Source organism: Syzygium oleosum, unplaced genomic scaffold (genome assembly GCF_021117445.2).
Source record: "Syzygium oleosum isolate NSW1041296 unplaced genomic scaffold, Sole_v2.1 Sole_v2.23, whole genome shotgun sequence".
In the NCBI taxonomy this organism is placed as follows: Eukaryota; Viridiplantae; Streptophyta; class Magnoliopsida; order Myrtales; family Myrtaceae; genus Syzygium; species Syzygium oleosum.
In genome coordinates this window covers 2,145,543-2,160,041 of record NW_026607507.1, presented here as the reverse complement: position 1 = coordinate 2,160,041, position 14,499 = coordinate 2,145,543, and the positions used below count along the sequence as shown (strand labels likewise).

At 42.1% G+C, this 14,499-nt stretch overlaps 2 protein-coding genes across 2 annotated transcripts; both read right to left on the bottom strand.

The window, feature by feature from the left end:
• Positions 1–386: 386 nt before the first annotated feature.
• Positions 387–7,630, bottom strand: LOC115682746 (protein NPG1). Its single transcript, XM_030607063.2, has 7 exons — positions 7,205–7,630; positions 5,972–6,232; positions 4,426–4,678; positions 3,093–4,303; positions 2,434–2,581; positions 895–1,232; positions 387–815 (listed from the first exon to the last, which is right to left on the bottom strand). Exons 2-6 carry the CDS (start codon positions 6,146–6,148, stop codon positions 913–915), a joined length of 2,109 nt encoding a protein of 702 aa, XP_030462923.2. The 5' UTR covers positions 6,149–6,232; positions 7,205–7,630; the 3' UTR covers positions 387–815; positions 895–912.
• Positions 7,631–8,833: 1,203 nt separating this feature from the next.
• Positions 8,834–13,145, bottom strand: LOC115682802 (protein DETOXIFICATION 41-like). Its single transcript, XM_030607140.2, has 8 exons — positions 12,747–13,145; positions 11,944–12,488; positions 11,245–11,331; positions 11,110–11,166; positions 10,217–10,455; positions 9,778–9,896; positions 9,573–9,659; positions 8,834–9,494 (listed from the first exon to the last, which is right to left on the bottom strand). The coding sequence occupies exons 1-8, from the start codon at positions 13,056–13,058 to the stop codon at positions 9,453–9,455; spliced, it is 1,488 nt and encodes a 495-aa protein (XP_030463000.1). The 5' UTR covers positions 13,059–13,145; the 3' UTR covers positions 8,834–9,452.
• Between the last annotated feature and the right edge of the window lie 1,354 nt (positions 13,146–14,499).

Below are 14,499 nucleotides of genomic sequence, written 5' to 3'. Positions count from 1 at the left end.
GATAACTTTTTGCCTGTTAAATTTCGATAGTGCAATCAAGTCATTCTGAAGTTGTTTATCAGTGACTATAGTTTTTCAGGTTTTCCTTGTACTATTGACAAAATATTAACATCGTACAAATTCTCCTTCTCAATATGATTGATCAGATGAAAAAAGTCCGAGCAGAAAACGCATCCAATAGCAGCTAATGTCGATTTGAAATAGTTCTAAACTATCATCCTCATTCTATTCCAATGTTCTAAATTCCGGATAACCAAATCATTAAAAGGGAAACAACAGTGATATTGCCAGGGTTATTTTCAGTCTTTATAGTGATGGCTGACAAGAATCTAGATAGAACATCTATTTGTCAAACTTGAGACTCAGGAGACCAAGGATGCAGGGGATTCACTATAAATGCCACAATTTGGATTATGTAATGAAGAAAAAAAATACAATTGATACATCAGGAACCCTCATAATGAAAATGAATAATCTTAATTCGCCTCCAAGCCCAATTGCCCAGTGAAAACAGCACAATAATTTACATATCTGAGCAACAATGGCAAAAATCAATCAAGAGTAACAAAAATATCCTCCAGACTAAGTCTTCTATGATCCTGTATAGTCGACTCATGCCGTTTCTTTTCTTCTTTTTTCTCCTTCATAGTATTTTGCGCCCACGTTTCCCTTTCCATTTCTTGCTCTCTTCCTCGTGGAGTGGGGCCGCGGAAGATCAATGACCTTTAAATGAGTAGCCAGCCAAAATGTCTCCTTAAGTTAATCCCACTCCAAATCTGAAGAGGTAACCGCTACATTGATAAATATCGCATAGGCTGCATTTTAGAGATGATTCATTATGGTCAATTCATCAAATGTGTCAGCAGTACATTGAAGATAAAAAAAATATCCAACCTGTGATGGAAACATTGATCACACCACAGAGTTGAAGGTTTCCACTGGGTCGGATTCTTCCAGCATAGAGGCTGCCTGAAAGCAATCTGTAGCATCAGCCATGCGACCATCATCCTTGTGAACCAGACCCAAGTAATACCAAGCCAGTCGGTTGGTAGGTTCTATCCTTAATGCATCTGCAAGTAAACCTCTTGCAACAGGCAATGCCACTGGGCCCATCTTCAATAAGAGGCCGCTGATCAAGATCTTACAAGGGACATAGCACGGTTCCAATAAAAGAGCGCTGATGTAGGCAGACAAAGCTTCATGAATTTGTCCTCGTTTCTCATACATTATACCTGGTACAAAACCCCAGACAAAACCATTATGGAGAATCAAAGTCCTACTTTCTAGCATTGCAAGATCATCCATAAGAAAAATCCCCATAAGAACTTCAGTCTTCCCTTCATGACATAAGTTATTAGACACCTTTCAGATAGATTATAGAAAAGCACCACCTATCATTTATCGTAAGTATAAACACCAAGCTAATCCACACTTCAGCGATCGGTTTACAAGATTATAATTTTCCCTCAAACTGAGTTTCAACTACTAAGGCCAGGAACAATCCAGTAGAATTAGTAACCCACGGTATTTTTCCAGAAATAGTCTGAAACTGTCCCCAATTAACCCTAACAGAATGTTCCACCGGGGCTCATAAATAAAGAAGCAGCACTCAGGAATGAAACCAATGACATTGTGAAAATAGAGCATGCTCTGGCCATTTCCGTGGCGTAAGCTGCTGCCTATTTGAGAAGGCAGCAAAATATTCTGTCACAATAGCATGAGCTGAATCTCATGGTATATGTTACCTAGGGGTTTTTTTTTCAAAAGCATGCAAACCAGTCAGGGCCTAATTATAAAACAATTCTCCAAGAGCGAAACTTCAGAATTATTTGAGAAGCTATATTCGAAGTAACTTGCTTCCCTGATCTTGTGGAACTAACATTTCATAAAAGAGACAAAGCTGTGACCTGATTTTTCACCGTTGCCTTAGATGCTGTATAAACCATGTCTAATAATCTTTGTGCTTCTCTTTTTGCTAAATAATCTTTATGCTTCTCGGAAACAAAGAAAAGCTCAAAATAAAGCTGGAAAAGAATCGATTCAGTATCCATTTGGGCGTGAATCTCATCACAATGTATTCAATATATATTAGCAAAGTGAATGAACATATAGCAACATAGCAGCGGGTTTTCGAGCTGATGTCAAATGTAGCATGTCTGAGGTGCAATGGAATAATTCATTGTCCACTTCCAGAAAACGCTCTATGAGCAATGATATCTTGTGCCAGCTAATGCAAAATTAATTTAACATTCCAACTGATCTTTTGTTTTGTTATACAAGATGGATGTTTTCATCATCCCTAAGGGATTCTTGCAAGCAAAGTTAGATAATGCTGCCATTATGTGCAAATTAGAACATAATGGTGCTGCTAGCACATTCAATACATAAGACGTCAAAATAAAATAGATTGAACCTGCAGAAGGATCTGTATACCTTCAGTCTGTAGAGCTTCAGTTGAATATGCTTTTGACACTCTGGCTTTTGCCAAGCATATCTCTGCATCCTTCCAATGTGAAAGGCTAGAATACAAATTCGCAAGACCATGCCAAACTTCAAACTCATTATCCCTGTCATCCTCTGCCTACCAAGCAAGATGAATTACAGAATAAGAATATTAAAAGAAAAAAAACGAAATGTGCACCCATCCTACTCTTCCATTAATCTAAATGCAGGAAAAAAAGAGAGAGAATTGGCACACTAATCTGGAAAAGGCAACTTTACCTGCTGAATCAAGAAATGCAAAAGCAAATCAATCACTCTAACCCTCAAACTACCATTATAATTTAGAACATAAGTTAGATAAAGAAAAGATGATTTGGTGTCTGTCCCAGTGAGATTAATAACTTGACTCAAGCCTCTAACACACTGCACAATGCACACTATAGCAGATACACCTAGGCGGAAGGATCATTCACTTCCCAATACCTATCAAATACAAACAGATCATATCCAATGACACTGTTTTACTTCTGCCAAGATATCTGTTTTCTTCTCTTTTTTTTTTGGTCAAAACCAGGATGTCTGTTTCAGGCGGTAAATAACTGTCTATTCTGAAAAAAGAGGCCGGGTATTTGCGAAATACAAAATTTTACCTGAGAAATACTTCTTACAGGCCCAAAAGATTTCCTTTGGGCTTGAACCAAGGCAAGAAGGTATTTGTATGTTTCAATAGCATCCAATGGTAGTGATTGGGAGATTCTAAGCTTTGCCTTCAATCGAAGCAAGGGCCCCTGTTCCCATTTTGCAGTCTCATCCAAAGCAGCATCAGTGACCACTTCAGCCTCAGAAAACCTCTGTTGAGCGGTTAAAACTAGAGCAAGTAATCTCCAACCCTTCAATAATGAACCTCCAGTTGCATCAACAAACAGCTTGGCAAAGCGCAATGCTGTATCCAGATTACGATGCTCTGCATATTGAACTCCTAACTCAAAAATCAAATCTGTATTCTTAGGCTCCAACACTAAAGCAGCCTCTAAAGATTTTAGAGCTTCAGATTGAAGACGAGATCTCTCAAAATCAGAGGAAGACACTTTGGCTTGCCTTCCCAAACAAAGACCTAGAACCCGCAGGCCCACACCTTTCAAATGCTCTTCCTCTCCCTTAGAAGCAGTAACTGCCCTTTGTGCATATCCAACTCCCTCAGCAGCAAGCAAGGAATCATCAGAGCAGATTTTGGCAGCCAACAATAATGCTGTTAGGTCATCCGGTTGTTCATGTTTGTGTAGTGATTTCCTCAACAGATTCAAGGCAACTCTGTTCTGTCCTGCCCCACTGTAACAAAGAGCCAGAGTATTCCAACGATCTATGCGATGGTATACTCCAGGCATGATTTCTTCAACTTGCTTAGCCAAGACAGAAGTCTGGCTGCATAGAGACAGTGCAAAAGTGAGGTGCTCCATAACTGAAGGATCCCACTGGACAATACCTAGGTAGAACTTTCTCATCAGAATCATCAAGAGTAGAATGGCCTCTTCCAAATTATTCTTAGGGACATAGGATCCATCAATTTGAACAGCTAGACTAGGTGGGCCAGCCTCCACTCCACTGTACAGCAGAAAGACTGCAAATGCTTTCTGAATTCTTGCACAACGGTCATTGTCAAGGTTCCACTGGCTAAGAAGGGCACGTCTATAAGCTAACATTGCTTCAGGATAGCACCCAGCCTGTTTCCACAGCTCCGGGAGAAGCTCCACAGCATGGCTTACTGTCTCCTGTAATTTAATGTCCACCTGCACATCAGGTATTCCCTGATGGAAGATCCTCTCAACAGCATCAAGAACACTTTTACATTCATTTGCAGCCTCTGTGAAATAGAAAGGGGAAAAAAGGCCGTTTTACCTCATGGTTACAAAAAGATCAGGAAGAAGCAAGACAATTATAATTCTGGATGCCCGCAAGGCAAAAACTGCTGACAAAGGACTTTACCACTCAATCTGCCAAGCTTTTGTAAAGACTTTGCTTTCAAATATATGGCTTCAAGGACCAAGCTAGCAGCATGCTGTGAAACCACATGTGGTGATTCTGTTCGACAGCGGCTCTTTCTGGAAGTTTGTTTCTCAGCAGCAAAAGGTTGCAGCCGCTGTATAGCTGCCTGGAGATCAATGCCTTCAAACACACGAAGAGCACCCTCTACATTTCCCCTTTGATATTCCAACCTCCCAAGAAGAGCCCTAGCTTCCTGAAAAATTTAGGGAGAAAAACCATGTAGCAACAGTCTAACATGACGTCAAATACTGAAAACAGCTCAAAAGGACAACTACGGTTTCGCTTACCTGTACATGCAGCAAATACAATTATGACACGCAAAGCTCTTGTCCAGAAAAAAAAAATCAATTCATATAAAAAAAAAATCTAGAAACTGAAGATATAGATAAATAATGCATTCTTATGGAAGGATTATTACATTCCAAGCTCATTCCTATTGAAAATCTGTAATCAACGGAGGCTACAAAAGGACTAGTACATTAGTACTTATTCAAGGAGTGATGGGCTTTTGATTGAACTCAAATTCTATTAACAACAAATTGCAAAAGGTCAGCTGTTACGTCCCTAGCCATACCATTAATCCATTCATGATTGACATCCATGAACACTGTGACACACTTTTCCTTCAGAAAACTCACTAGGGAGATGTTCTAAGGTTAGTGTTACAAGAATTACGAGAGAGGATATTACCTTCAAGGTATATGACAGCACAAGTAGAATAACCTCTACCAAGCAAGCAAGAGTCACTTTATTTATAATTACAAAACTTACATTTCAAATTATTCCATAAAACTGAACAATTTGATAAACAAAGGAAGATTTTAAACTACCGGAAGAGATTTCCTGTAGCAACCGATTACACGCACACCATACACTCAAGCAATCACTTATCTCTGCCAGAGCAGGATGGTTTTCAGTGCAGTCAACACCTTAATACCATGTTTATATCAAAAAAGTAGTTTGTAGGTAAATCAATGCCAAAAGTGAAAGAGAATTTTCTAGGTAGACAGTTATGAGCAAACAAGCATGTTTGTATCGAAAAATCGGCATTTGAGAGAGAGAGAGAGAGAGAGAGAGAGAGAGAGAGAGAGAGAGAGAGAGAGAGAGAGAGATGAATGACTGTGAAACGCTCTGATTGAAGTTCAAATTGTCGAGAGGATTTTTTTTAGCTATTACCATCATACTGCATGTACACATTTTATCAGTTAGCTCAATAAATTTTGTTTTAGTGATAAGCCAAATTCCATTAAAATGATGCCAATGGGTGTATTGCCTGCCCCTATGTAAAATGGCTTCAGCAGGGAAGACATCCTTATAGAAAATTATGCCCAAACTATTGTTTCTAACATTGCCAACAAACTAGTCGTATTGGGTTGCAGTGTAAGAAAGCTCTCAAGTTATTTATCGTCAAAAAAGAGAAAATAGACCTTGATGCGAGCAATCCCTGATCAGCCAGCAAAACTAATGAAAATTTTTAGAGACTCACCTCAAAATTAAGCGACAAGCCCTCACGTAACGACGATTCTGCCTCTTGAATATTTCCCTCATCAAGTTTTGCTTCAACTTCTGTAGTTTTCATGCAAAGCCCATTGGCACGGACTTCACGAACTGATGAATCATCCCCATGCCCACTGAACTCTGTGGATTGGTGGCTCCGTGGCATCTGTACTTTCAACAACCTCTACACATTTCACTCTCTTCCACTCCTTTGTTTCCCTAATACTTCAGCTTCGATGAAGCTTCTTCTCTTTTCACATATAAAGAATAAGGAATTTCAGCTCAAGTATACTCAATAACCTAAGATAATAGCTAATGATGCAGCAAGCTCAATTAGCCTGACTTGCAAACGAACTAGACACACATTTCCATAATGGCACCATGATTACTGAGTCTAAAAACAGAAAGGTATGAACAGTAATGCGACAGTTATCATAAGGCACATAGTTAAAGGCCACGCCAGGCCAGGCCAGGCAGACAGGCATTGTCAGTAACATACAAGATTTAAATTTGCTCACATGCACTAAACTTCCAATTTAAATCCATGAACATCTAGCATGGCTTCCATGACAAAATAGAGTGAAATTGGCTTGAATTGTTATAAGAGTGTCCCCAAGGGACTAATTCAGCTTCATCTGATACGCGTTCCAAAGGCAAAAAGGTAAAATTTTTGCATGCTCTAGTTTCCAGTGATGCGAAACGCTCGTACTCTAGCAATTGACTCATCTACAGTGTCTAAAAAAATCTCAATTTCTATAACTATCCATACTCATCTAGTGTCTCGAGGGCTGGCTAACAAAACCCTCAAAGAATAAGTCAAACCCGAGGACGTTCAACTTCTGTTCAGCCAAAACCATCGGGAAATTCACCACTCAACCGGAATAGCAAGCCGAATCAGCCATTGCTTCCAACTAAAACACGAATCCAACCCCATTTCCTGTTCTTTTCCAGCTACATTGACAATGCACCCGACACATGAACGGGAAATCGTCTCTTAAGATCCAATCACGTCATGAACACAAAAACACAAAAAAATTTCGGATTTTTTTTCCTCCCCAGAGCTAGAATCGTTAAATAATGTGGCACCCAGAAAGTCAAATCGCTCGCTCCTCCTCGCGAAATTCTAAATTACAAATCCCACAAAGTCATCAGGAACGACCCCGACAGATCGCAATTAAGGCCACCCGCTCGGGGGCGACTTTCAACCAAAGCATTCTCTGACCTGAACGAGCGAATCCCCCCGAGGGGGGGGGGGGGGGGGGGTGAAAAGCAGGCGATCGCGAGCCCGCCGAGCGCCGCCGAGCGAACCAAGGATCAACGAAACGCGACGGCGGCCCTCCGTCCGATTCCGCAGCAGCCAGGCCCAGGAACGAGGCAGGGAGGCCGCCCTTCGTGGGCGAAAAAGGAGCGACCTTTCCCCTTCAATTGTGCGGGAGAAACCGCAGGCGGAAGAGACAGAGAGAGAGGGAGCGATGGATCTGAGAATGGAGAGGCGGGTGGGCGTAAAGGTTCGATCTTGAATGTGCACAGATCGTTAATGGCGACGAGGGAGGGGGGAACGAGGTGAGAGAGCGAGAGAGAGAGAGAGAGGGGAGGGGTGGTGATCCTGTACACTTGCCTCCTCTCGTGGGCTCTGCTGTCCCGTCCTCCGGAGCCACGTCGTTCGAAGGGCAAACAGGGGTCAAAAATGTAATTTCGCATGTACCCCGTTCTCTCAAATGTGGGCACACCGTTCGGCCGGCCGTCGCCTTCAATTCATTTCGTGGGTCATTGTAAGGGACGTAGAAAGGAGAGATCTTTAATCCGCGTCGCGTTCCTTTAAGTCTCTCGGCAAGTCTCGGATGTCGATGAAGTATCCGTGCTCGTAAATTGACGGTTGAGATTCACCCGCCGTACGGGACAGGGGATCCACGTAGAATGTCTCGTGACCGAAGAGCACGAGTCGCTGGTGGTCTGGTGTTCCGCCGAAGCAGCATGATGGCACGCAAATAAATGAGCGGTCAGCCAGCTTTGTCCATCAATGAATCTGTCATTAATGGTTATGATTATTGCTGTCATGTTTGCAGTTACGCAACGCAGATAGGTGTCCTTAAATGGCCAGACATGATATCCCCCAGTTCACTAAAATGACGGCATTTCGAACTGAACAGGGGCCAGCATGAAGAATGATCCCCTGTGACTTGGTCTCTCATCCTTTGTCTTCCCTTTTTGCTGTTCTTTCAAGTTTCTTATCGCAACAGGGATGGATGGGAGGAGGAATTCCGCGGATTGTTCCGGATCGGCGGTAACCGATCGTGTGCCCTTCTTTAAGTCCACAGGCTGAGGGGTCGTAATTCATCGGACACGGGCATTTGTAACCGCACCGTACCTAAGTGGAGCGGATAATCAGTTCCAATGTTCGATCGTTCTGTAACATATTGGTTAATCGTAGAAAGATGAAGCCAGCAGAAAGTACTCTTTCTACTCGTGCTTTCCTATGTTATCAGCAGACTCGAGCGCATCTGATGTTCTAGGAGATACTGAGCAGAACGGAACGATATCTGATTATCACTCATGGCGCAACAGTTCGGCCCTGTGGTTCGGTAGAAAACATTCGAAAAGAGGCGTACTAGACGAACCTGCAGAAAACTTTTGAAAAGATATATGGACTGGAGTAAGTTGACGCCGCACGTTGTCATCTACATGATGAAGACATCCAGTTAGTTGTTGTCCTCCAGTCTTGAGCAATACCATGTACAATGATTGGGTCGTCAAACAGATACATCTTGGCCTGGGATTGGGAATCCTTGTGCTTTCTGTGTTGGAACCAAAAGAAAAAAAATGATAATTTTGGAAATTTGGAACTCACGAATAAAGACCGGATGGGGAACTTCTTATTGAAATGCAAATGCTTTTGCTTCGGGTGTGTCTACAGATATGAACTTCGCAACCTTGGTTGGAGGCACACAACTGACAATCGTAAATGAAGCAACACGAAAGTCCGCAAAGTTAACAAAAAGCACACAAACAAAGTCAATACAATAAACGCATCTGAAGACATGCGTAACAACAATACGTGGAGAACTCTTCGATGACCAGTCTCCATGCTTCAGCAGCTCTCCTTCATTAAATGCTTGTAACTTCTCTGTCTTCGATCTTCTTCAAGCACCAACCATGAATCATGCTTCACCGATTCGTTTTCATTCTTCTTCCAACACCCACCGTAAATCGATGAATTCTTTGAAGAATGCTCAAATCTTCAACAATCAATTTGATACTATTCTAACATTCTGATCAGTTAGTGATTTGGAATATTAATGGCTGTCAGGATCGGTTCCTCCTCCTTTTTTTTTGGTTGAAAGGATCGGTTCCTTCAGACGGGCTAGTTTTCCCCTTGTTATGTTTAGGGATGGTAGAAATGTGAAATGGCGGGATGAGAGTTAGTTAGATCGCAATGCGCCTCTCTGTTTCCCAACCAAGTCTTGTCCGTCTCACTCTGCTGTTGTGTTCACACGATCCGCGGCATTTTCGACCTGAGAAAGCAAATTCATTCAGTATATGCAATATTCGGGAAATGATGGAAATGTGAGGTAAGGCAAAGCTGGAATCACCTCCTTGGTCCAATTTGTTCTTGCAGTCAATATGATCAAGGTTGCTGTTTGCAGGATAACCCCAATGATCATTCCCCACCAGATTCCCTGAAGATCGAAAAGCGTTTGAGAGAGAGAGAGAGAGAGAGAGAGAGAGAGAGAGAGAGAGAGAGAGAGAGAGAGAGAGAGAGAGAGAGAGAGAGAGAGAGAGAGATTGTTGATTTACCGCCACTTCTAAACTAGTTTTGAAACCGAGAACACATCCGATGGGGAGACCGATGATGTAGTAAGCGGTCAAGTTTACGTATGCCACCACGGCTTGCCACCCGCTTCCAATTGCCACACCTGCAGATTCATGAAGCATGAATTGTAATCTGGCATTGATTCGAGTAGTTAACACAACAAATGTCAGGCCTCACAATGTTTCCCATGACCGAATTAGACAGCACAAACATAAAACAGTCTAGAAAAACGTTAGGACAGAGAAAACTTTGATATGACATTGCTTGTTTAACCGAAAAATTTGGACACAGATTGCTGTACTTCTTAAGAATGTACTGGTTTATTATTTGAATGAATTGGAACCATAAAAAACGTGGGACATGAATCGACAAGGCATGCTAGCAATTACAATTATATATCATGCCGGATACAACATCAGTTACCTGACAGTATGGGTTGAATGCCATTCAGGAAGACAGAGATGGCCAGCAGAGGAGTTATTTCAGAAACAGCATTAATGACTTCTTCATCACTTGTGAAGAGTTTGCTCAAACCAACCCGGAATATGAGAACAATCGCAGTGAACACTATACTAAGGAGAATACTGGTCGCATTCACTACCACAACTGCAAATTTCGCAACTCTTGGATGACCTGCCCCTAACTCGTTACCGACCCGGATACTGCAATCAGTCACCAAATCATCTGTAAGCTGACAAAGGTACAACAGGGATCATACTAAACCACCAACTGGATGAGAAGCGTAATAATGGTAGTCATCAGCATTTTAATAGCAGTTTGTGGGGATAAGAACACCACAAGTGTCATAACTTTCGTACGATACTCACTTGAGTGCCATAACTTTTTTTTTCGACCACTTAAATGCTATAACTTCTTTAAAACGTTCATTTTAGAGCCATAACTTTCAATCGATCACTTGAGTATCAAAACTTTTTAAAAACATTCACCTAAGTTTCGTAAATCTGACGTTGCATAGCATTTGTGATAAATGTTTTCAAATAGATATGACACTCAAGTGATCAATTAAATAGTTATATGGTACTCAAGTGATTGGAAAAAAAGTTATAGCACTTCAATAAACGTCATATAATAGTTATGACACTCAAGTGATAAAAAAAAGAGTTATGACACTCAAGTAAGCACTGTACGAAAGTTATGACACTTGTGGTGTTCTTTTCCACAGTTTGTGTGGCCAAAAAAAGAGTAGGCAATGATACTAGCCAAAATTATGGAGATTATCAACCAAAATTATAAAGGAACATTATTCAACTATCTAAAATGTCATTCAACAATCTGTAACTTTTGAAGTGACAGACCTGGCTCCTGCACTGAGCCCCAGCATGAACTGCATATCCCAATTCCAGTAATTAATGCTGAAAATGAGGGTAAACATCAAGTTAGGAGGATGAAGGTAGCATGTCCAATAGAAGAAAGATGATTAGCTGACATACCAGATGGACATCGTGTCCAATTCTATTGTAGGATTGGAGAGGAAACCTGCTAGGAACACCAGTCCATTGAAGTACCATATTTCCAAGCTGCATTCAGATAGAACTAAGGTCACTTTTGCGACAGTTAGGCATTTGGGCACGTTCAATCCACACAGCCAACTGGAACCGTCCTTGAAGTGTCTTTTTCTATTTTAAGAAAAGATGAGTTTTCAATCTTTCATTTTCCGAAGGCTGTCCTTTCGGCTGTTTTTTAAGGATCTCACTTTCAAATTTAAGCAAAGCTTCCAGATAGTACTTTTTTCATAAAAAGAAGAAACTTCTTTCCAAATTGAACACAGGATCAAGGGGGGGCGGTAAACCACGCTCGCTAGCACACATGACCTCAGAGCTTCTAATCAGTCCTAAACTATCGAAAGGTCTCACTTTTTCATTCTTTAGGGTAAATTCCTTTCCAAAAGTCCTACAAGGATCAGAAAACATCGACAAATAATTCCTTTAGAAAAACAATAGGTTTCTTGATAGATCCTACAACTGACCCCAGACTAGAAGTGTATGTAACGACGTTCAAGCTTTGGAAATGGTTCCATGGGGGTACGTTGCAAATTTTCGTCTTGAGACCTGCCCACCTAAACCTTGCTCAACCGTGGCAATGTAAAAGACTGAATGAGTGCACTAAGCAGTTATGCAACAAACACGTACCAAAGCATTACAGCAGAAGCAACCGTAAGCTTGAAGTAAGGCCAAACTCCTGTTAAAGCCCTAATTGACAAGCCGGTCCAGGTTTCTCTGCAAGAGGGGCTCAGGACAATGTAAAGCGCATTGATGAGGACGAGAATCCACCACGAGAGGCTCAGAGTCAGGGCCGCCCCTAGGAGGCCGTAGTCCAAGACATAGACCACAATCCATGTGAGGAGGGTGTGCCAGAGGAAGACCCCCACGGACATGTAAGCCAGAGGGTTCACTATGTTCTGTGCCTGAAGGAACCTCTGCATCGGGCAGGCGAGGGCGAATGCATATAGCTGAGGGATCAATCCCCGCGTGAATAACTGGCCCGGCTCGGTGATGCTCTCAGATTCTCCAATCGCTAGGAGTATGTCGCCGGAGAACCAGTATACAAAGCTAAGAAGGACAGCTGCCCCCAAGTGCAGAACTATAGCTCTTTGGCAAATGATGCCCATTTCCGAGTACCTCTTTGCCCCATAAGCCTGGCCACAGACAGTTTGCACCGCGCTGGCCATGCCCAACTGTGTGATATCGGAACGCAAGGAAAGTTTATGAATTGTTTTACATGCTTCGTGAATCAACGGAACATAACACCGGCATTATGGCTTGATACGTTAGTAAAATTTCCAACAATGAGACTGGATAATATGCTTGTGATCTTAGACAATTCAGATAAGTGAATGCAACTATTAGCATAACCAAATTATGAGCATTAAAACTGTGATCATTGAACTGGCAGCCATAAATTCAATGAACTTTTAAGAGTGGTGGGCAAATACCATAATGCCATAAGCAAGACCTTGGATGCACACGCTAGCCATGGAGGCTCCCGCAAGTTCCTCCGCGCCCAAATGCCCAACAAACATGAGCGACACGAAACTGAGCATGTAGTTGAAGATGGACACGATGATGGATGAGCCAGATACTAGCCAGAGCAGCCTCGACTCCCAGGCCACCAGACGCGCCCACCATCGGAGGGGGACCGGATGCTCGAGGACCTCCTCGATCGTGCCAGACGACAAGTCGGAGATGGGACCGGGAGGGTCCAGTCGGAGCAGCAACGGCTGTTGCTCTGGCTCTGCTGATCCCATGTTCCCTTCGCGGCGAAGAGAACTCGATAGCTCAAGCTGTCGAGTCGGAGTGACCAGGAGCCCGTTTGGTCAAAGAGGTGTCCCGAAGCTTCTTTAAATAGGCGGCAAATTGAGGTTGAAGGTTAACTACCCGTCTTTTCTCCTAAGACAGACGCAGTTCCTCCTTTCGTGGAACAGACAAAAAATTTGTTAGATAGAGCTAACACCGCAAATGTGTCGCCCTAAAGAAACTGCTGAAGCAGATGATATGTCTACACTGTTAAAAACGTTTGCCTACAGGATCTGTAATGTCTTTTTATACAAGACACGTGTCGTCCTCCATCTACCAATTTAAATTTTTTGCTCGGACATTTTAATATGATGTCAAAACTGGTTCGATATATTTCGCGTGGGCAGCGTCGAGCAAGAAGATTGTTATCATAAATGGCTTGTCTTCTGTACGGTTTTTCAGAAATAAGAATATTCGATCAAATCACTCGAAAATAAAATCTTTATTTTCGTCCAACTAGATTATAAGACTAATAATTCCTATAATTTTTCCTTTCTTTTCTAGGTTCTACATTTTTTCCATAGTTATTAGAAATAGAAATTGTCTTTCATATCATAAACTCCCACCCTCGGAGATAGTTCCAGAAAGAACCTTTCGATCTAATGAGGAGTCTGTAGAGATAAAATATTAGAGGACCTTGTCGCTTGGACCGCCTTCAGTAAATGAACTGAGCGTGAGTCGACATCTCGTACCAACTACCAATTTCCGAGGGCGTGCTCTTTGAAAGGCAAGTTGGGGAGTGGAGTGGCCAGTTGGTGGCCTACGATTCTTCTCTTTACCAGGTCAAGCCACCCAGTTTGACAGTAATCGGGGTGGAGAAAATACCAAATCAAATCGAACGAGTTCAAAACGACGATGCTGCGTGAATCTGGATTCAAAGATTTTTCATTTTCATCCATGGTATAGTTTTGGTCAGTCACTTGAAAAGTTGGTCTTAAACATCAAAGTGCAGATGATTTCATGAGCAATGGAAGTACAAGGCGATCAGCAATGGAAGTACAAGATCTCGTGGTCAGTCAATTGAGGTACGAGGCGATCATCAACTGGCTGTGGCCCAGAGCCTAAGAAAGTTACTTTAGGGTCCCACTGCATTTCGGACAAGACGTGCCGCACGTCGCCTTTGAGCAAGAAAAAGAGTCAAAGAGAGAAAAGAAGGAAACTGCTGCAGTTTGCCCGAAAACTAGCATATTCGTAGCTTTGGATTCTTCGAACGTGAACGAAAATCATTCTCTTTCCCGGCTCAATTTCTTGCTTATTTCTATTCTTCGAACGAATTTCTAATGAAAAAGTAGTATTTGATAATCACACAAAATTTATATTACCGAAATAAAAATTCGTTTGATGAGTTATTTTTAAATTTCTGTTCACAGCGGTCGGAGGCCGACCGACAGT

Coding starts and splice junctions, on each gene's coding strand:
- LOC115682802 (XM_030607140.2), bottom strand. CDS start 13,058: ATGGGATCAGCAGAGCCAGAGCAACAGCCGTTGCTGCTCCGACTGGAC. Junction 12,489..12,746: donor GTCTTGCTTATGGCATTATG/GTATTTGCCCAC, acceptor GATATCACACAG/TTGGGCATGGCCAGCGCGGT. Junction 11,332..11,943: donor GCTTCTGCTGTAATGCTTTG/GTACGTGTTTGT, acceptor ATCTGAATGCAG/CTTGGAAATATGGTACTTCA.
- LOC115682746 (XM_030607063.2), bottom strand. CDS start 6,148: ATGCCACGGAGCCACCAATCCACAGAGTTCAGTGGGCATGGGGATGAT. Junction 4,679..5,971: donor GCTTGTCGCTTAATTTTGAG/GTGAGTCTCTAA, acceptor TAAATTTTTCAG/GAAGCTAGGGCTCTTCTTGG. Junction 2,582..3,092: donor CTGTAAGAAGTATTTCTCAG/GTAAAATTTTGT, acceptor CTTGCTTGGTAG/GCAGAGGATGACAGGGATAA.